The sequence below is a fragment of the Mobula hypostoma genome (assembly GCF_963921235.1).
Source record: "Mobula hypostoma chromosome 30 unlocalized genomic scaffold, sMobHyp1.1 SUPER_30_unloc_2, whole genome shotgun sequence".
Classification (NCBI taxonomy): domain Eukaryota; kingdom Metazoa; phylum Chordata; class Chondrichthyes; order Myliobatiformes; family Myliobatidae; genus Mobula; species Mobula hypostoma.
In genome coordinates this window covers 44,788-67,957 of record NW_026948159.1, presented here as the reverse complement: position 1 = coordinate 67,957, position 23,170 = coordinate 44,788, and the positions used below count along the sequence as shown (strand labels likewise).

The 23,170-nt window shown below is 56.7% G+C and overlaps 1 protein-coding gene across 3 annotated transcripts in view; it reads left to right on the top strand.

The window, feature by feature from the left end:
* LOC134341352 (WD repeat-containing protein 26-like) overlaps positions 1–23,170 on the top strand; it is a 187,526-nt gene that overhangs the window by 132,125 nt on the left and 32,231 nt on the right. For all 3 annotated transcript variants that reach the window (XM_063039215.1, XM_063039218.1, XM_063039216.1), the window contains exon 13: positions 1,419–1,604. In XM_063039215.1, the coding sequence (XP_062895285.1) occupies positions 1,419–1,604 (186 nt within the window). The remainder of the gene's footprint in view (positions 1–1,418; positions 1,605–23,170) is intronic.

The following is a 23,170-nucleotide window of genomic DNA, read 5'->3' as shown; positions in this document are numbered from 1 at the left end:
CCTCTGTTGACCTGTTGGTGTGATAGGCAAATTGATGGGGGTCCAGGGTAGTGGGCAGACAGGATTTTAGATGTGATTAAACTAGTCTCTCAAAGCACTTTGCAATGATGGGGGTGAGTGCAACTGGGCGGAAGTCATTCAGTCCCCTGGCAGTGGAATGCTTCGGCACTGGCACGATGGTGGCGATCTTGAAGCTTGTGGAGACAATTGTCTGGGCCAGGGACGGATTAAAAATGTCCGTGAAGACCCCGGCCAACTGCCCTGCACAGATACTGAGCACATGGCCAGGTATTCCATCCGGACCAGCTGCCTTCCGTACATTCACCCTGCTCAGGGTGGCGCAAACATCGGAGGTGGGAAGTGAGAGAGGCAGCTCACCAGGTGGGAGATCCGCTTTGAGGGTGACCTCCTTGTTCTGTCAGTCGAAGCGAGCGTAGAAGTAATTGAGCTCATCAGGGAGGGAAGCAGAGCTGGAAGGGGGCACAGTACTAGGTGGCCCTTGCAACTTGTACTCTGATCCAGTCAACCTCCCGGTAAACTTCTCCGAAGTCCCCACCTCCTTCCTGTAACTGGAAAGGGCAACCGGAACTGCCTGCAGTTTTTTCACGTGAAGCCTGACCTGGGCTTTCTCCATCACTGATGTGCTGAAAGCAGTTGATTTGGTCGTTGCTCTGAGACCGACACAGAACGGAGGTGGGAGATCAACTCCATTGCTATGAGAGTCTAGGTCCGAGGACACAACCTCAGTATAGAGGGGCATCCTTTCAGAACAGATGAGGTCGTATTCCTTCAGTCAGAGAGTGGCGAATCTGGAGTTCGTTGCCACAGACAACAGTGGAGACCAACACTTTGAAGTTTCGAACTTACTAACAGTGGAGTTACAGGGAGAAGGCAGGGATAACAAATCATCCACAATGGAATAGCGGAGCAGACTTGATGGGCCAAATGGCCTTATTCTGCTCCTGTGTCTTATAAGATCTTAACATATAGGAGCATCGGCCATTTCATCATGGCTGATCCATTTTCTCTTACCGGCCCAATCTCTTGCCTTCTGTCCGTATCTCTTCATGCCCTGACCAATCTAGAATCTATCCACCTCACCCTTAAATACATATGACAACCTGGCCTCCACAGCCACTTGTGCCAATGAATTCCGCAGACTCGGCACTCTCTGGCTGAAGAAATTGCTCCTCGTCTTCGAATTGAATGGTAGAGGATACTCTGGGCTGAGTGGCGTCATTCTGCACCGATACCTCATGGTCCTGCCATATGGGTGTTTGTGAGATCTTTCTGTGCACAGCTTTTGCTGACTTCCAGCAGGAAAAATAATCTGTCAGCAGAGAAACAAATGCAGGATGTTTCTCACTTGGTGCCTCTTGCCTCAGTTTGATTTCAAACTAATTTTGCTGAATTTCCAGACCACAAAGTCTACATCTGGCACCGAAAGAGTGAGCTTCCAGTAGCTGAGCTGACGGGCCACACACGTACGGTCAACTGTGTGAGCTGGAACCCGCAGATCCCCTCCATGCTGGCAAGCGCCTCTGACGATGGAACCGTTCGGATATGGGGACCCGCACCCAGCCTCGACAGCGAGGATCCAGAAGGTGAGGTTACATCCCCCTGCCCAGTACACTACCTCCCCTGTGCACCTTCCTGTTCTTTATAGGAGTGTGGCCTTAACGTACCACTGACCCCCTCTCTGCAGAGCTCTGCATCTAAGTAATCCCACTATCCCACTCTCTCCCCACAACACTGCGTCAGTCCCCACACTAATCCCACTGTCCCACTCTCCCCCACAGCCCTGTATCAGTCTCACACTAATCCCACTGTCCCACTCTCTCCCCACAGTCCTGTGTCAGTCCCCACACTAAAACCGGTGTCCCACCCTCTCCCACAGCCCTGTGACACTCCCAAACTAATCCCACTGTCCCACTCTCTCACCACAGCCCTGTGTCAGTCCCCAAACTAATCCCTCTGTCCCACTCTCTCACCACAGCCCTGTGTCAGCCCCCAAACTAATCCAACTGTCCCACTCTCTCCCCACAGCCGTGTCAGTCCCCACACTAATCCCACTGTCTCACTCTCTCCCCACAGCCCTGCGTCAGTCCCCACACTAATCCCACAGCCCCACTCTCTCCCCACAGCCCTGTGTCAGTCCCCACACTAATCCCACAGTCCTGTGCCAATCCCAAAACTAATCCCACTGCCCCACTCTCTCCGCACAGCCCTCTGTCAGTCTCACACTAATCCCACTGTCCCACTCTCTCCCCACAGTCCTGTGTCAGTCCCCAAACTAATCCCACTGTCTCCCCACAGCCCTGTGTCAGTCCCCACACTAATCCCAGTGTCCCACCCTCTCCCACAGACCTGTGACACTCCCATTCTAATCCCACTGTCCCTCTCTCTCCCCACAGTCCTGTGTCAGTCCCCACACTAAACCCACTGTCCCACACTCTCCCCACAGCCCTGTGTCAGTCCCCATACTAATCTCACTGTCCCACTCTCTCCCCACAGCCCTGTGTCTGTCCCCACACTAATCCCACGGCCCCACTCTCTCCCCACAGTCCTGTGTCAGTCCCCAAACTAATCCCACTGTCTCCCCTCAGCCCTGTGTCAGTCCCCACACTAATCCCAGTGTCCCACCCTCTCCCACAGACCTGTGACACTCCAATTCTAATCCCACTTTCCCACACTCTCCCCACAGTCCTGTGTCAGTCCCCATACTAATCTCACTGTCCCACTCTCTCCCCACAGCCCTGTGTCTGTCCTCACACATATCCCACGGCCCCACTCTCTCCCCACAGACCTGTGTCAGTCCCCACACTAAACCCACTGCCCCACTCTCTCCCCACAGCCCTGTGTCAGTCCCACACTAATCCCACTGCCCCACTCTCTCCCCACAGTCCTGTTTCAGTCCCCACACTAAAACCGGTGTCCCATCCTCTCCCACAGCCTTGTGACACTCCCAAACTAATCCCACTGTCCCACTCTCTCACCACAGCCCTGTGTCAGTCTCACACTAATCCCACTGTCCCACACTCTCCCACAGCCCTCTGTCAGTCCCCAAACTAATCCCACTGTCCCAGTGTCTCCCCGCAGCCCTGTGTCAGTCCCCACACTAATCCCACTGTCCCACTCTCTCCGCACAGCCCTGTGTCAGTCTCACACTAATCCCACTGTCCCACTCTCTCCCCACAGCCCTGTGTCAGTCTCACACTAATCCCACTGTCCCACTCTCTCCCCACAGTCCTGTGTCAGTCCCCACACTAATCCCACGGCCCCACTCTCTCCCCACAGACCTGTGTCAGTCCCCACACTAAACCCACTGCCCCACTCTCTCCCCACAGCCCTGTGTCAGTCCCACACTAATCCCACTGCCCCACTCTCTCCCCACAGTCCTGTTTCAGTCCCCACACTAAAACCGGTGTCCCATCCTCTCCCACAGCCTTGTGACACTCCCAAACTAATCCCACTGTCCCACTCTCTCACCACAGCCCTGTGTCAGTCTCACACTAATCCCACTGTCCCACACTCTCCCACAGCCCTCTGTCAGTCCCCAAACTAATCCCACTGTCCTACTCTCTCCGCACAGCCCTGTGTCAGTCCCCACACTAATCCCACTGTCCCACTCTCTCCGCACAGCCCTGTGTCAGTCTCACACTAATCCCACTGTCCCACTCTCTCCCCACAGCCCTGTGTCAGTCTCACACTAATCCCACTGTCCCACTCTCTCCCCACAGTCCTGTGTCAGTCCCCACACTAATCCCACTGTCTCCCCTCAGCCCTGTGTCAGTCCCCACACTAATCCCAGTGTCCCACCCTCTCCCACAGACCTGTGACACTCCAATTCTAATCCCACTTTCCCACACTCTCCCCACAGTCCTGTGTCAGTCCCCACACTAATCCCACTGTCCCACTCTCTCCCCACAGCCCTGTGTCTGTCCCCACACTAATCCCACGGACCCACTCTCTCCCCACAGCCATATGTCAGTCCCCACACTAATCCCACTGTCCCACTCTCTCCCCACAGCCCTGTGTCGGTCCCCTCACTAATCCCACTGTCCCATTCTCTCCCACAGCCCAGTGTCAGTCCCCACACTAATCCCACTGTCCCACTCTCTCCCACAGTCCTGTGTCAGGGTCTAGACTAATCCCACTGTCCCACTGTCTCCCAACAGTCCTGTGTCAGTCCCCACACTAATCCCACTGTCCCACTCTCTCCCCACAGCCCTGTGTCAGTCTCAAACTAATCCCACTGTCCCACTCTTTCCCCACAGCCCTGTGTAGGTTCCCACACTAATCCCACTGTCCCACTCTCTCCCCACAGTCCTGTGTCAGTCCCCACACTAATTCCAGTGTCCCACCCTCTCTCACAGCCCTGTGACACTCCCAAACTAATCCCACTGTCCCACTCTCTCCCCACAGTCCTGTGTCGGTCCCCACACTAATCACACTGTCCCACTCTCTCCCCACAGTCCTCTAACAGTCCCCACACTAATCCCACTGCCCCACTCTCTCCCCGTAGCCCTGTGACACTCCCAAACTAATCCCACTGTCCCACTCTTTCCCCACAGCCCTGTGTAGGTTCCCACACTAATCCCACTGTCCCACTCTCTCCGCACAGTCCTGTGTCAGTCCACACACTAATCCCACAGTCCCACTCTCTCCCCACAGCCCTGTGTCAGTCCCCACACTAATCCCACTGTCCCACTCTCTCCCCACAGCCCTGTGTCAGTCCCCAAACTAATCCCACTGTCCCACTCTCTCCCCACAGCCCTGTGTCAGTCTCAAACTAATCCCACTGTCCCACTCTCTCCCCACAGCCCTGTGTCAGTCTCACACTAATCCCACTGTCCCACTCTCTCCCCACAGCCCTGTGTCAGCCCCACACTAATCCCACTGTCCCACTCTCTCCCCACAGCCCTGTGTCAGTCCCCACACTAATCCCACTGCCCCACTCTCTCCCCACAGCCCTGTGTCAGTCCCCACACTAATCCCACTGTCCCACTCTCTCCCCACAGCCCTGTGTCAGTCCCCACAATAATCCCACTGCCCCACTCTCTCCCCACAGTCCTGTGTCAGTCCCCACACTAATCCCACTGTCCCACTCTCTCCCCACAGCCCTGTGTCAGTCCCCAAACTAATCCCACTGCCCCACTCTCTGCCCACAGCCCTGTGTCAGTCCCCACACTAATCCCACTGTCCCATGCTCTCCCACAGCCCTCTGTCAGTCTCAAACTAATCCCACTGTCCCACTCTTTCCCACAGTCCTGTGTCAGGGTCCATACTAATCCCACTGCCCTGTGTCAGTCCCTACACTCATCCCACTGTCCCACTCGCTCCCCACAGCCCTGTGTCAGTCCCCACACTAATCCCACTGTCCCACTCTCTCCCGACTGCCCTGTGTCAGTCCCCACACTAATCCCACTGTCCCACTCTCTCCCCACAGTCCTCTGTCAGTCCCCAAACTAATCCCACTGTCCCAGTGTCTCCCCGCAGCCCTGCGTCAGTCCCCACACTAATCCCACTGTCCCACTCTCTCCCCACAGCCCTGTGTCAGTCGCAAACTGATCCCACTGTCCCACTCTCTCCCCACCGCCCTGTGTCAGCCTCACACTAATCCCACTGTCCCACTCTCTCCCCGCAGCCTAGTGTCAGTACTCACACTAATCCCACCGTCCCACTCTCTCCCCAGAGTCCTGTGTCTATCCCCAAACTAATCCCACTGACCCACTCTTTCCCCAAAGCCCTGTGTAGGTTCCCACACTGATCCCACTGTCCCACTGTCTTCCCACAGCCCTGTGTCAGTCCCCACACTAATCCCACTGTCCCACTCTCTCCCCACAGCCCTGTATAGGTTCCCACACTAATCCCACTGTCCCACTGTCTCCCAACAGCCCTGTGTCAGTCCCCACACTAATCCCACTGTCCCACTCTCTCCCCACAGCCCCGTGTCAGTCTCAAACTAATCCCACTGTCCCACTCTCTCCCAACAGTCCTGTGTCAGTCCCCACACTAATCCCACTGTCCCACTCTCTCCCCACAGCCCTGTGTCAGTCTCAAACTAATCCCACTGTCCCACTCTTTCCCCACAGCCCTGTGTAGGTTCTCACACTAATCCCACTGCCCACTCTCTCCCCACAGTCCTGTGTCTATTCCCAAACTAATCCCACTGTCCCACTCTTTCCCCACAGCCCTGTGTAGTTTCCCACACTAATCCCACTGTCCCACTCTCTCCGCACAGTCCTGTGTCAGTCCACACACTAATCCCACAGTCCCACTCTCTCCCCACAGTCCTGTGTCGGTCCCCACACTAATCCCACTGTCCCACTCTCTCCCCACAGCCCTATGTCAGTCTCAAACTAATCCCACTGTCCCACTCTCTCCCCACCGCCCTGTGTCAGCCTCACACTAATCCCACTGTCCCACTCTCTCCCCGCAGCCTAGTGTCAGTACTCACACGAATCCCACCGTCCCACTCTCTCCCCACAGTCCTGTGTCTATCCCCAAACTAATCCCACTGACCCACTGTTTCCCCACAGCCCTGTGTAGGTTCCCACACTAATCCCACTGTCCTACTGTCTCCCCACAGCCCTGTGTCAGTCCCCACACTAATCCCACTGTCCCACTCTCTCCCCACAGCCCTGTGTAGGTTCCCACACTAATCCCACTGTCCCACTGTCTCCCAACAGCCCTGTGTCAGTCCCCACACTAATCCCACTGTCCCACTCTCTCCCCACAGCCCCGTGTCAGTCTCAAACTAATCTCACTGTCCCACTCTCTCCCAACAGTCCTGTGTCAGTCCCCACACTAATCCCACTGTCCCACTCTCTCCCCACAGCCCTGTGTCAGTCTCAAACTAATCCCACTGTCCCACTCTTTCTCCACAGCCCTGTGTAGGTTCTCACACTAATCCCACTGCCCACTCTCTCCCCACAGTCCTGTGTCTATTCCCAAACTAATCCCACTGTCCCACTCTTTCCCCACAGCCCTGTGTAGGTTCCCACACTAATCCCACTGTCCCACTCTCTCCGCACAGTCCTGTGTCAGTCCACACACTAATCTCACAGTCCCACTCTCTCCCCACAGTCCTGTGTCAGTCCCCACACTAATCCCACTGTCCCACTCTCTCCCCACAGCCCTGTGTCAGTCCCCAAACTAATCCCACTGTCCCACTCTCTCCCCACAGCCCTGTGTCAGTCTCAAACTAATCCCACTGTCCCACTCTCTCCCCACAGCCCTGTGTAAGTCTCACACTAATCCCACTGTCCCACTCTCTCCCCACAGCCCTGTGTCAGTCCCCACACTAATCCCACTGTCCCACTCTCTCCCCACAGCCCTGTGTCAGTCCCCACACTAATCCCACTGCCCCACTCTCTCCCCACAGTCCTGTGTCAGTCCCCACACTAATCCCACTGTCCCACTCTCTCCCCACAGCCCTGTGTCAGTCCCCGCACTAATCCTACTGCCCCACTCTCTGTCCACAGCCCTGTGTCAGTCCCCACACTAATCCCACTGTCCCATGCTCTCCCACAGCCCTCTGTCAGTCTCAAATTAATCCCACTGTCCCACTCTTTCCCACAGTCCTGTGTCAGGGTCCATACTAATCCCACTGCCCTGTGTCAGTCCCTACACTAATCCCACTGTCCCACTCTCTCCCCACAGTCCTGTGTCGGTCCCCACACTAATCACACTGTCCCACTCTCTCCCCACAGTCCTCTAACAGTCCCCACACTAATCCCACTGCCCCACTCTCTCCCCGTAGCCCTGTGACACTCCCAAACTAATCCCACTGTCCCACTCTTTCCCCACAGCCCTGTGTAGGTTCCCACACTAATCCCACTGTCCCACTCTCTCCGCACAGTCCTGTGTCAGTCCACACACTAATCCCACAGTCCCACTCTCTCCCCACAGTCCTGTGTCAGTCCCCACACTAATCCCACTGTCCCACTCTCTCCCCACAGCCCTGTGTCAGTCCCCGAACTAATCCCACTGTCCCACTCTCTCCCCACAGCCCTGTGTCAGTCTCAAACTAATCCCACTGTCCCACTCTCTCCCCACAGCCCTGTGTCAGTCTCACACTAATCCCACTGTCCCACTCTCTCCCCACAGCCCTGTGTCAGTCCCCACACTAATCCCACTGTCCCACTCTCTCTCACAGCCCTGTGTCAGTCCCACACTAATCGCACTGCCCCACTCACTCCCGACAGCCGTGTCAGTCCCCACACTAATCCCACTGTCCCACTCTCTCCCCACAGCCCTGTGTCAGTCCCCACAATAATCCCACTGCCCCACTCTCTCCCCACAGTCCTGTGTCACTCCCCACACTAATCCCACTGTCCCACTCTTTCCCCACAGCCCTGTGTAGGTTCTCACACTAATCCCACTGCCCACTCTCTCCCCACAGTCCTGTGTCTATTCCCAAACTAATCCCACTGTCCCACTCTTTCCCCACAGCCCTGTGTAGGTTCCCACACTAATCCCACTGTCCCACTCTCTCCGCACAGTCCTGTGTCAGTCCACACACTAATCCCACAGTCCCACTCTCTCCCAACAGTCCTGTGTCGGTCCCCACACTAATCCCACTGTCCCACTCTCTCCCCACAGCCCTGTGTAGGTTCCCACACTAATCCCACTGTCCCACTGTCTCCCAACAGCCCTGTGTCAGTCCCCACACAAATCCCACTGTCCCACTCTCTCCCCACAGCCCCGTGTCAGTCTCAAACTAATCTCACTGTCCCACTCTCTCCCAACAGTCCTGTGTCAGTCCCCACACTAATCCCACTGTCCCACTCTCTCCCCACAGCCCTGTGTCAGTCTCAAACTAATCCCACTGTCCCACTCTTTCTCCACAGCCCTGTGTAGGTTCTCACACTAATCCCACTGCCCACTCTCTCCCCACAGTCCTGTGTCTATTCCCAAACTAATCCCACTGTCCCACTCTTTCCCCACAGCCCTGTGTAGGTTCCCACACTAATCCCACTGTCCCACTCTCTCCGCACAGTCCTGTGTCAGTCCACACACTAATCCCACAGTCCCACTCTCTCCCCACAGTCCTGTGTCAGTCCCCACACTAATCCCACTGTCCCACTCTCTCCCCACAGCCCTGTGTCAGTCCCCAAACTAATCCCACTGTCCCACTCTCTCCCCACAGCCCTGTGTCAGTCTCAAACTAATCCCACTGTCCCACTCTCTCCCCACAGCCCTGTGTCAGTCTCACACTAATCCCACTGTCCCACTCTCTCCCCACAGCCCTGTGTCAGTCCCCACACTAATCCCACTGTCCCACTCTCTCCCCACAGCCCTGTGTCAGTCCCCACACTAATCCCACTGCCCCACTCTCTCCCCACAGTCCTGTGTCAGTCCCCACACTAATCCCACTGTCCCACTCTCTCCCCACAGCCCTGTGTCAGTCCCCACACTAATCCTACTGCCCCACCTCTCTGCCCACAGCCCTGTGTCAGTCCCCACACTAATCCCACTGTCCCATGCTCTCCCACAGCCCTCTGTCAGTCTCAAATTAATCCCACTGTCCCACTCTTTCCCACAGTCCTGTGTCAGGGTCCATACTAATCCCACTGCCCTGTGTCAGTCCCTACACTAATCCCACTGTCCCACTCTCTCCCCACAGTCCTGTGTCGGTCCCCACACTAATCACACTGTCCCACTCTCTCCCCACAGTCCTCTAACAGTCCCCACACTAATCCCACTGCCCCACTCTCTCCCCGTAGCCCTGTGACACTCCCAAACTAATCCCACTGTCCCACTCTTTCCCCACAGCCCTGTGTAGGTTCCCACACTAATCCCACTGTCCCACTCTCTCCGCACAGTCCTGTGTCAGTCCACACACTAATCCCACAGTCCCACTCTCTCCCCACAGTCCTGTGTCAGTCCCCACACTAATCCCACTGTCCCACTCTCTCCCCACAGCCCTGTGTCAGTCCCCGAACTAATCCCACTGTCCCACTCTCTCCCCACAGCCCTGTGTCAGTCTCAAACTAATCCCACTGTCCCACTCTCTCCCCACAGCCCTGTGTCAGTCTCACACTAATCCCACTGTCCCACTCTCTCCCCACAGCCCTGTGTCAGTCCCCACACTAATCCCACTGTCCCACTCTCTCCTCACAGCCCTGTGTCAGTCCCCACACTAATCCCACTGCCCCACTCTATCCCCACAGCCGTGTCAGTCCCCACACTAATCCCACTGTCCCACTCTCTCCCCACAGCCCTGTGTCAGTCCCCACAATAATCCCACTGCCCCACTCTCTCCCCACAGTCCTGTGTCACTCCCCACACTAATCCCACTGTCCCACTCTTTCCCCACAGCCCTGTGTAGGTTCTCACACTAATCCCACTGCCCACTCTCTCCCCACAGTCCTGTGTCTATTCCCAAACTAATCCCACTGTCCCACTCTTTCCCCACAGCCCTGTGTAGGTTCCCACACTAATCCCACTGTCCCACTCTCTCCGCACAGTCCTGTGTCAGTCCACACACTAATCCCACAGTCCCACTCTCTCCCCACAGTCCTGTGTCGGTCCCCACACTAATCCCACTGTCCCACTCTCTCCCCACAGCCCTGTGTCAGTCTCAAACTAATCCCACTGTCCCACTCTCTCCCCACCGCCCTGTGTCAGCCTCACACTAATCCCACTGTCCCACTCTCTCCCCGCAGCCTAGTGTCAGTACTCACACTAATCCCACCGTCCCACTCTCTCCCCACAGTCCTGTGTCTATCCCCAAACTAATCCCACTGACCCACTCTTTCCCCACAGCCCTGTGTAGGTTCCCACACTAATCCCACTGTCCCACTGTCTCCCCACAGCCCTGTGTCAGTCCCCACACTAATCCCACTGTCCCACTCTCTCCCCACAGCCCTGTGTAGGTTCCCACACTAATCCCACTGTCCCACTGTCTCCCAACAGCCCTGTGTCAGTCCCCACACTAATCCCACTGTCCCACTCTCTCCCCACAGCCCCGTGTCAGTCTCAAACTAATCTCACTGTCCCACTCTCTCCCAACAGTCCTGTGTCAGTCCCCACACTAATCCCACTGTCCCACTCTCTCCCCACAGCCCTGTGTCAGTCTCAAACTAATCCCACTGTCCCACTCTTTCCCCACAGCCCTGTGTAGGTTCTCACACTAATCCCACTGCCCACTCTCTCCCCACAGTCCTGTGTCAGTCCCCACACTAATCCCACTGTCCCACTCTTTCCCCACAGCCCTGTGTAGGTTCCCACACTAATCCCACTGTCCCACTCTCTCCGCACAGTCCTGTGTCAGTCCCCACACTAATCCCACTGTCCCACTCTCTCCCCACAGTCCTGTGTCAGTCCCCACACTAATCCCACTGTCCCACTCTCTCCCCACAGCCCTGTGTCAGTCCCCAAACTAATCCCACTGTCCCACTCTCTCCCCACAGCCCTGTGTCAGTCTCAAACTAATCCCACTGTCCCACTCTCTCCCCACAGCCCTGTGTCAGTCTCACACTAATCCCACTGTCCCACTCTCTCCCCACAGCCCTGTGTCAGTCCCCACACTAATCCCACTGTCCCACTCTCTCCCCACAGCCCTGTGTCAGTCCCCACACTAATCCCACTGCCCCACTCTCTCCCCACAGTCCTGTGTCAGTCCCCACACTAATCCCACTGTCCCACTCTCTCCCCACAGCCCTGTGTCAGTCCCCGCACTAATCCTACTGCCCCACTCTCTGCCCATAGCCCTGTGTCAGTCCCCATACTAATCCCACTGTCCCATGCTCTCCCACAGCCATCTGTCAGTCTCAAACTAATCCCACTGTCCCACTCTTTCCCACAGTCCTGTGTCAGGGTCCATACTAATCCCACTGCCCTGTGTCAGTCCCTACACTAATCCCACTGTCCCACTCTCTCCCCACAGCCCTGTGTCGGTCCCCACACTAATCACACTGTCCCACTCTCTCCCCACAGTCCTCTAACAGTCCCCACACTAATCCCACTGCCCCACTCTCTCCCCGTAGCCCTGTGACACTCCCAAACTAATCCCACTGTCCCACTCTTTCCCCACAGCCCTGTGTAGGTTCCCACACTAATCCCACTGTCCCACTCTCTCCGCACAGTCCTGTGTCCGTCCACACACTAATCCCACTGTCCCACTCTCTCCCCACAGCCCTGTGTCAGTCCCCACACTAATCCCACTGTCCCACTCTCTCCCCACAGCCCTGTGTCAGTCCCCGAACTAATCCCACTGTCCCACTCTCTCCCCACAGCCCTGTGTCAGTCTCAAACTAATCCCACTGTCCCACTCTCTCCCCACAGCCCTGTGTCAGTCCCCACACTAATCCCACTGCCCCACTCTCTCCCCACAGCCCTGTGTCAGTCCCCACACTAATCCCACTGTCCCACTCTCTCCCCACAGCCCTGTGTCAGTCCCCACACTAATCCCACTGTCCCACTCTCTCCCCACAGCCCTGTGTCAGTCCCCACACTAATCCCACTGTCCCACTCTCTCCCCACAGCCCTGTGTCAGTCCCCACACTAATCCTACTGCCCCACTCTCTCCCCACAGTCCTGTGTCAGTCCCCACACTAATCCCACTGTCCCACTCTCTCCCCACAGCCCTGTGTCAGTCCCCACACTAATCCTACTGCCCCACTCTCTGCCCACAGCCCTGTGTCAGTCCCCATACTAATCCCACTGTCCCATGCTCTCCCACAGCCCTCTGTCAGTCTCAAACTAATCCCACTGTCCCACTCTTTCCCACAGTCCTGTGTCAGGGTCCATACTAATCCCACTGCCCTGTGTCAGTCCCTACACTAATCCCACTGTCCCACTCGCTCCCCACAGCCCTGTGTCAGTCCCCACACTAATCCCACTGTCCCACTCTCTCCCGACAGCCCTGTGTCAGTCCCCACACTAATCCCACTGTCCCACTCTCTCCCCACAGTCCTGTGTCAATCCCCAAACTAATCCCACTGTCCCACTCTCTCCCCACAGTCCTCTGTCAGTCCCCAAACTAATCCCACTGTCCCAGTGTCTCCCCGCAGCCCTGTGTCAGTCCCCACACTAATCCCACTGTCCCACTCTCTCCCCACAGCCCTGTGTCAGTCTCAAACTAATCCCACTGTCCCACTCTCTCCCCACCGCCCTGTGTCAGCCTCACACTAATCCCACTGTCCCACTCTCTCCCCGCAGCCTAGTGTCAGTACTCACACTAATCCCACCGTCCCACTCTCTCCCCACAGTCCTGTGTCTATCCCCAAACTAATCCCACTGACCCACTCTTTCCCCACAGCCCTGTGTAGGTTCCCACACTAATCCCACTGTCCCACTGTCTCCCCACAGCCCTGTGTCAGTCCCCACACTAATCCCACTGTCCCACTCTCTCCCCACAGCCCTGTGTAGGTTCCCACACTAATCCCACTGTCCCACTCTCTCCCCACAGCCCTGTGTCAGTCCCCACACTAATCCCACTGTCCCACTCTCTCCCCACAGCCCTGTGTCAGTCTCAAACTAATCCCACTGTCCCACTCTCTCCCCACAGCCCTGTGTCAGTCCCCACACTAATCCCACTGTCCCACTCTCTCCCCACAGCCCTGTGTCAGTCTCAAACTAATCCCACTGTCCCACTCTTTCCCCACAGCCCTGTGTAGGTTCTCACACTAATCCCACTGCCCACTCTCTCCCCACAGTCCTGTGTCTATTCCCAAACTAATCCCACTGTCCCACTCTTTCCCCACAGCCCTGTGTAGTTTCCCACACTAATCCCACTGTCCCACTCTCTCCGCACAGTCCTGTGTCAGTCCACACACTAATCCCACAGTCCCACTCTCTCCCCACAGTCCTGTGTCGGTCCCCACACTAATCCCACTGTCCCACTCTCTCCCCACAGCCCTGTGTCAGTCTCAAACTAATCCCACTGTCCCACTCTTTCTCCACAGCCCTGTGTAGGTTCTCACACTAATCCCACTGTCCCACTCTCTCCCCACAGTCCTGTGTCAGTCCCCACACTAATCCCACTGTCCCACTCTCTCCCCACAGCCCTGTGTCAGTCCCCACACTAATCCCACTGTCCCACTCTCTCCCCACAGCCCTGTGTAGGTTCCCACACTAATCCCACTGTCCCACTGTCTCCCAACAGCCCTGTGTCAGTCCCCACACTAATCCCACTGTCCCACTCTCTCCCCACAGCCCCGTGTCAGTCTCAAACTAATCCCACTGTCCCACTCTCTCCCAACAGTCCTGTGTCAGTCCCCACACTAATCCCACTGTCCCACTCTCTCCCCACAGCCCTGTGTCAGTCTCAAACTAATCCCACTGTCCCACTCTCTCCCCACAGCCCTGTGTAGGTTCCCACACTAATCCCACTGTCCCACTCTCTCCCCACAGCCCTGTGTCAGTCCCACACTAATCCCACTGTCCCACTCTTTCCCCACAGCCCTGTGTCAGTCCCCACACTAATCCCACTGTCCCACTCTCTCCCACAGTCCTGTGTCAGTCCCCACACTAATCCCACTGTCCCACTCTCTCCCCACAGTCCTGTGTCAGTCCCCACACTAATCCCACTGTCCCACTCTCTCCCCACAGCCCTGTGTCAGTCTCAAACTAATCCCACTGTCCCACTCTCTCCCCACAGCCCTGTGTCAGTCTCACACTAATCCCACTGTCCCACTCTCTCCCCGCAGCCTAGTGTCAGTACTCACACTAATCCCACCGTCCCACTCTCTCCCCACAGTCCTGTGTCTATCCCCAAACTAATCCCACTGACCCACTCTTTCCCCACAGCCCTGTGTAGGTTCCCACACTAATCCCACTGTCCCACTGTCTCCCCACAGCCCTGTGTCAGTCCCCACACTAATCCCACTGTCCCACTCTCTCCCCACAGTCCTGTGTCAGTCCCCACACTAATCCCACTGTCCCACTCTCTCCCCACAGTCCTGTGTCAGTCCCCACACTAATCCCACTGTCCCACTCTCTCCCCACAGCCCCGTGTCAGTCTCAAACTAATCCCACTGTCCCACTCTCTCCCAACAGTCCTGTGTCAGTCCCCACACTAATCCCACTGTCCCACTCTCTCCCCACAGCCCTGTGTCAGTCTCAAACTAATCCCACTGTCCCACTCTTTCCCCACAGCCCTGTGTAGGTTCCCACACTAATCCCACTGTCCCACTCTCTCCCCACAGTCCTGTGTCTATTCCCCAAACTAATCCCACTGTCCCACTCTTTCCCCACAGCCCTGTGTAGGTTCCCACACTAATCCCACTGTCCCACTCTCTCCGCACAGTCCTGTGTCAGTCCACACACTAATCCCACTGTCCCACTCTCTCCCCACAGTCCTGTGTCAGTCCCCACACTAATCCCACTGTCCCACTCTCTCCCCACAGCCCTGTGTCAGTCCCCAAACTAATCCCACTGTCCCACTCTCTCCCCACAGCCCTGTGTCAGTCTCAAACTAATCCCACTGTCCCACTCTCTCCCCACAGCCCTGTGTCAGTCCCCACACTAATCCCACTGCCCCACTCTCTGCCCACAGCCCTGTGTCAGTCCCCACACTAATCCCACTGTCCCATGCTCTCCCACAGCCCTCTGTCAGTCTCAAACTAATCCCACTGTCCCACTCTTTCCCACAGTCCTGTGTCAGGGTCCATACTAATCCCACTGCCCTGTGTCAGTCCCTACACTAATCCCACTGTCCCACTCTCTCCCAATAATCCTGTGTCAGTCCCCACACTCATCCCACTGTCCCACTCTCTCCCCACAGCCCTGTGTCAGTCTCAAACTAATCCCACTGTCCCACTCTTTCTCCACAGCCCTGTGTAGGTTCTCACACTAATCCCACTGCCCACTCTCTCCCCACAGTCCTGTGTCTATTCCCACACTAATCCCACTGTCCCACTGTCTCCCCACAGCCCTGTGTCAGTCCCCACACTGATCCCACTGTCCCACTCTCTCCCCACAGCCCTGTGTAGGTTCCCACACTAATCCCACTGTCCCACTGTCTCCCAACAGCCCTGTGTCAGTCCCCACACTAATCCCACTGTCCCACTCTCTCCCCACAGCCCTGTGTCAGTCACAAACTAATCCCACTGTCCCACTCTCTCCCCACAGTCCTGTGTCAGTCCCCACACTAATCCCACTGTCCCACTCTCTCCCCACAGCCCCGTGTCAGTCTCAAACTAATCCCACTGTCCCACTCTCTCCCAACAGTCCTGTGTCAGTCCCCACACTAATCCCACTGTCCCACTCTCTCCCCACAGCCCTGTGTCAGTCTCAAACTAATCCCACTGTCCCACTCTTTCCCCACAGCCCTGTGTAGGTTCTCACACTAATCCCACTGCCCACTCTCTCCCCACAGTCCTGTGTCTATTCCCACACTAATCCCACTGTCCCACTCTTTCCCCACAGCCCTGTGTAGTTTCCCACACTAATCCCACTTTCCCACTCTCTCCGCACAGTCCTGTGTCAGTCCACACACTAATCCCACTGTCCCACTCTCTCCCCACAGTCCTGTGTCAGTCCCCACACTAATCCCACTGTCCCACTCTCTCCCCACAGCCCTGTGTCAGTCTCAAACTAATCCCACTGTCCCACTCTCTCCCCACCGCCCTGTGTCAGCCTCACACTAATCCCACTGTCCCACTCTCTCCCCGCAGCCTAGTGTCAGTACTCACACTAATCCCACCGTCCCACTCTCTCCCCACAGTCCTGTGTCTATCCCCAAACTAATCCCACTGACCCACTCTTTCCCCACAGCCCTGTGTAGGTTCCCACACTAATCCCACTGTCCCACTGTCTCCCCACAGCCCTGTGTCAGTCCCCACACTAATCCCACTGTCCCACTCTCTCCCCACAGCCCTGTGTAGGTTCCCACACTAATCCCACTGTCCCACTCTCTCCCAACAGCCCTGTGTCAGTCCCCACACTAATCCCACTGTCCCACTCTCTCCCCACAGCCCCGTGTCAGTCTCAAACTAATCTCACTGTCCCACTCTCTCCCAATAATCCTGTGTCAGTCCCCACACTAATCCCACTGTCCCACTCTCTCCCCACAGCCCTGTGTCAGTCTCAAACTAATCCCACTGTCCCACTCTTTCTCCACAGCCCTGTGTAGGTTCTCACACTAATCCCACTGCCCACTCTCTCCCCACAGTCCTGTGTCTATTCCCAAACTAATCCCACTGTCCCACTCTTTCCCCACAGCCCTGTGTAGGTTCCCACACTAATCCCACTGTCCCACTCTCTCCGCACAGTCCTGTGTCAGTCCACACACTAATCCCACAGTCCCACTCTCTCCCCACACTAATCCCACTGTCCCACTCTCTCCCCACAGCCCTGTGTCAGTCCCCAAACTAATCCCACTGTCCCACTCTCTCCCCACAGCCCTGTGTCAGTCTCAAACTAATCCCACTGTCCCACTCTCTCCCCACAGCCCTGTGTCAGTCCCCACACTAATCCCACTGCCCCACTCTCTCCCCACAGCCCTGTGTCAGTCCCCACACTAATCCCACTGTCCCACTCTCTCCCCACAGCCCTGTGTCAGTCCCCACACTAATCCTACTGCCCCACTCTCTGCCCACAGCCCTGTGTCAGTCCCCATACTAATCCCACTGCCCCACTCTCTCCCCACAGCCCTGTGTCAGTCTCAAACTAATCCCACTGTCCCACTCTTTCCCACAGTCCTGTGTCAGGGTCCATACTAATCCCACTGCCCTGTGTCAGTCCCTACACTAATCCCAGTGTCCCACTCGCTCCCCACAGCCCTGTGTCAGTCCCCACACTAATCCCACTGTCCCACTCTCTCCCCACAGTCCTGTGTCAATCCCCAAACTAATCCCACTGTCCCACTCTCTCCCCACAGTCCTCTGTCAGTCCCCAAACTAATCCCACTGTCCCAGTGTCTCCCCGCAGCCCTGTGTCAGTCCCCACACTAATCCCACTGTCCCACTCTCTCCCCACAGCCCTGTGTCAGTCTCAAACTAATCCCACTGTCCCACTCTCTCCCCACCGCCCTGTGTCAGCCTCACACTAATCCCACTGTCCCACTCTCTCCCCGCAGCCTAGTGTCAGTACTCACACTAATCCCACCGTCCCACTCTCTCCCCACAGTCCTGTGTCTATCCCCAAACTAATCCCACTGACCCACTCTCTCCCCACAGCCCTGTGTAGGTTCCCACACTAATCCCACTGTCCCACTGTCTCCCAACAGCCCTGTGTCAGTCCCCACACTAATCCCACTGTCCCACTCTCTCCCCACAGCCCTGTGTCAGTCCCCACACTAATCCCACTGTCCCACTCTCTCCCCACAGCCCTGTGTCAGTCTCAAACTAATCCCACTGTCCCACTCTTTCCCCACAGCCCTGTGTAGGTTCCCACACTAATCCCACTGTCGCACTCTCTCCGCACAGTCCTGTGTCAGTCCACACACTAATCCCACAGTCCCACTCTCTCCCCACAGCCCCGTCTCAGTCCCCATACTAATCCCACTGTCCCACTCTCTCCCCACAGTCCTATGTCTGTCCCCACACTAATCCCACTGCCCCACTCTCTCCCCACAGCCGTGTTTCTGTCCCCACACTAATCCCACTGTCCCACTCTCTCCCCACAGCCCTGTGTCAGTCCCCAAACTAATCCCACTGTCCCACTCTCTCCCCACAACCCTGTGTCAGTCTCAAACTAATCCCACTGTCCCACTCTCTCCCCACAGCCCTGTGTCAGTCTCACACTAATCCCACTGTCCCACTCTCTCCCCACAGCCCTGTGTCAGTCCCCACACTAATCCCACTGTCCCACTCTCTCCCCACAGCCGTGTCAGTCCCCACACTAATCCCACTGTCCCACTCTCTCCCCCTCTCCCCACAGCCTTGTTTCAGTCCCCACACTAATGTCACTGTCCCACTCTCTCCCCGCAGTCCTGTGTCAGTCCCCACACTAATCCCACTGTCCCACTCTCTCCCACAGTCCTGTGTCAGTCCCCACACTAATCCCACTGTCCCACTCTCTCCCCACAGCCCTGTGTCAGTCTCAAACTAATCCCACTGTCCCACTCTCTCCCCACAGCCCTGTGTCAGTCCCCACACTAATCCCACTGTCCCACTCTCTCCCCACAGCCCTGTGTCAGTCTCAAACTAATCCCACTGTCCCACTCTCTCCCCACAGCCCTGTGTCAGTCCCCACACTAATCCCACTATCCCACTCTCTCCCCACAGCCCTGTGTCAGTCTCAAACTAATCCCACTGTCCCACTCTTTCCCCACAGCCCTGTGTAGGTTCCCACACTAATCCCACTGTCGCACTCTCTCCGCACAGTCCTGTGTCAGTCCACACACTAATCCCACAGTCCCACTCTCTCCCCACAGCCCCGTCTCAGTCCCCACACTAATCCCACTGTCCCACTCTCTCCCCACAGCCCCGTGTCAGTCTCAAACTAATCCCACTGTCCCACTCTCTCCCAACAGTCCTGTGTCAGTCCCCACACTAATCCCACTGTCCCACTCTCTCCCCACAGCCCTGTGTCAGTCCCCACACTAATCCCACTGTCCCACTCTCTCCCCACAGCCCCGTGTCAGTCCCCACACTAATCCCACTGTCCCACTCTCTCCCCACAGCCCTGTGTCAGTCTCAAACTAATCCCACTGTCCCACTCTTTCCCCACAGCCCTGTGTAGGTTCCCACACTAATCCCACTGTCGCACTCTCTCCGCACAGTCCTGTGTCAGTCCACACAATAATCCCACAGTCCCACTCTCTCCCCACAGCCCCGTCTCAGTCCCCACACTAATCCCACTGTCCCACTCTCTCCCCACAGTCCTATGTCTGTCCCCACACTAATCCCACTGCCCCACTCTCTCCCCACAGCCGTGTTTCTGTCCCCACACTAATCCCACTGTCCCACTCTCTCCCCACAACCCTGTGTCAGTCCCCAAACTAATCCCACTGTCCCACTCTCTCCCCACAACCCTGTGTCAGTCTCAAACTAATCCCACTGTCCCACTCTCTCCCCACAGCCCTGTGTCAGTCTCACACTAATCCCACTGTCCCACTCTCTCCCCACAGCCCTGTGTCAGTCCCCACACTAATCCCACTGTCCCACTCTCTCCCCACAGCCGTGTCAGTCCCCACACAAATCCCACTGTCCCACTCTCTCCCCCTCTCCCCACAGCCTTGTTTCAGTCCCCACACTAATGTCACTGTCCCACTCTCTCCCCGCAGTCCTGTGTCAGTCCCCACACTAATCCCACTGTCCCACTATCTCCCACAGTCCTGTGTCAGTCCCCACACTAATCCCACTGTCCCACTCTCTCCCACAGTCCTGTGTCAGGGTCCACACTAATCCGATTGTCCCACTCTCTCCCCACAGCCCTGTGTCAGTCCCCACACTAATCCCACTGTCCCACTCTCTCCCCACAGCCCTGTGTCAGTCTCAAACTAATCCCACTGTCCCACTCTCTCCCCACAGCCCTGTGTCAGTCCCCACACTAATCCCACTGTCCCACTCTCTCCCACAGTCCTGTGTCAGTCCCCACACTAATCCCACTGTCCCACTCTCTCCCACAGTCCTGTGTCAGGGTCCACACTAATCCCATTGTCCCACTCTCTCCCACAGTCCTGTGTCAGGGTCTACACTAATCCCACTGTCCCACTCTCTCCCCACAGCCCTGTGTCAGTCTCAAACTAATCCCACTGTCCCACTCTCTCCCCACAGCCTTGTGTCGGTTCCCACACTAATCTCACTGTCCCACTCTCTCCCACAGCCCTGTGTCAGTCCCCACACTAATCTCACTGTCCCACTCTCTTCCCACTGCCCTGTGTCAGTCCCCACACTAATCTCACTGTCCCACTCTCTCCCACACTCCTGTGTCATTCCCCACACTAATCCCACTGTCCCACTCTAATCCCACTGTCCCACTCTGTCCCACAGTCCTGTATCAGTCCCCACACTAATCCCACTGTCCCACTCTCTCCCGACAGCCCTGTGTCAGTCCTCACACTAATCCCACTGTCCCACTCTCTCCCCACAGCCCTGTGTCAGTCCCCACACTAATCCCACTGCCCCACTCTCTCCCCACAGCCCTGTGTCAGTCCCCACACTAATCCCACTGTCCCACTCTCTCCCCACAGCCCTGTGTCAGTCTCCACACTAATCCCACTGTCCCACTCTCTCCCTGCAGCCCTGTGTCAGTCCCCACACTAATCCCACTGTCCCACTCTCTCCCCACAGTCCTATGTCAGTCAGTACACTAATCCCACTGTCCCACTCTCTCCCCACAGCCCTGTGTCAGTCTCACACTAATCTCACTTTCCCTCTATCTCCCTGCAGCCCTGTGTCAGTCCCCACACTAATCCCACTGTCCCACTCTCTCCCCACAGTCCTATGTCAGTCACTACACTAATCCCACTGTCCCACTCTCTCCCAACTGCCCTGTGTCAGTTCCCACACTAATCCCAGTTTGCTACTCTCTCCCACAGACCTGTGAGACTCCCATACTCATCCCACTGTCCCACTCTCTCCCCGCAGCCCTGTGTCAGTCCCCACACTAATCCCACTGTCCCACTCTTTCCCCACAGCCCTGTGTCAGTCCCCACACTAATCCCACTGTCCCACTCTTTCCCCACAGCCCTGTGTAGGTTCCCACACTAATCCCACTGTCCCACTCTCTCCGCACAGTCCTGTGTCCGTCCACACACTAATCCCACTGTCCCACTCTCTCCCCACAGTCCTGTGTCAGTCCCCACACTAATCCCACTGTCCCACTCTCTCCCCACAGCCCTGTGTCAGTCTCAAACTAATCCCACTGTCCCACTCTCTCCCCACCGCCCTGTGTTAGCCTCACACTAATCCCACTGTCCCACTCTCTCCCCGCAGCCTAGTGTCAGTACTCACACTAATCCCACCGTCCCACTCTCTCCCAACAGTCCTGTGTCTATCCCCAAACTAATCCCACTGACCCACTCTTTCCCCACAGCCCTGTGTCAGGTTCCCACACTAATCCCACTGTCCCACTGTCTCCCCACAGCCCTGTGTCAGTCCCCACACTAATCCCACTGTCCCACTCTCTCCCCACAGCCCTGTGTCAGTTCTCACACTAATCCCACTGTCCCACTCTCTCCCCACAGCCCTGTGTCAGTCCCAACACTAATCCCACTGTCCCACGCTCTCCCCACAGCCCTGTGTCAGTCTCATACTGATCCCACTGTCCTACTCTCTCCCCACAATCCTGTGTCAGTCCCCACACTAATCCCACTGTCCCACTCTCTCCCCACAGCCCTGTGTCAGTCTCAAACTAATCCCACTGTCCCACTCTTTCCCACAGCCCTGTGTAGGTTCTCACACTAATCCCACTGTCCCACTCTCTCCCCACAGTCCTGTGTCAGTCCCAAACTAATCCCACTGTCCCACTCTCTCCCCACAGCCCTGTGTAGGTTCCCACACTAATCCCACTGTCCCACTCTCTCCGCACAGCCCTGTGTCAGTCCCCACACTAATCCCACTGTCCCACTCTCTCCCCACAGCCGTGTCAGTCCCCACACTAATCCCACTGTCCCACTCTCTCCCCCTCTCCCCACAGCCCTGTGTCAGTCCCCACACTAATCCCACTGTCCCACTCTCTCCCCACAGCCCTGTGTCAGTCCCCACACTAATCCCACTGTCCCACTATCTCCCACAGTCCTGTGTCAGTCCCCACACTAATCCCACTGTCCCACTCTCTCCCACAGTCCTGTGTCAGGGTCCACACTAATCCGATTGTCCCACTCTCTCCCCACAGCCCTGTGTCAGTCCCCACACTAATCCCACTGTCCCACTCTCTCCCCACAGCCCTGTGTCAGTCTCAAACTAATCCCACTGTCCCACTCTCTCCCCACAGCCCTGTGTCAGTCCCCACACTAATCCCATTGTCCCACTCTCTCCCGACATCCCTGTGTCAGTCCGCACACTAATCCCACTGTCCCGCTCTTTCCCCGCAGTCCTGTGTCAGTCCCCACACTAATCCCACTGTCCCACTCTCTCCCACAGTCCTGTGTCAGTCCCCACACTAATCCCACTGTCCCACTCTCTCCCACAGTCCTGTGTCAGGGTCCACACTAATCCCATTGTCCCACTCTCTCCCACAGTCCTGTGTCAGGGTCTACACTAATCCCACTGTCCCACTCTCTCCCCACAGCCCTGTGTCAGTCTCAAACTAATCCCACTGTCCCACT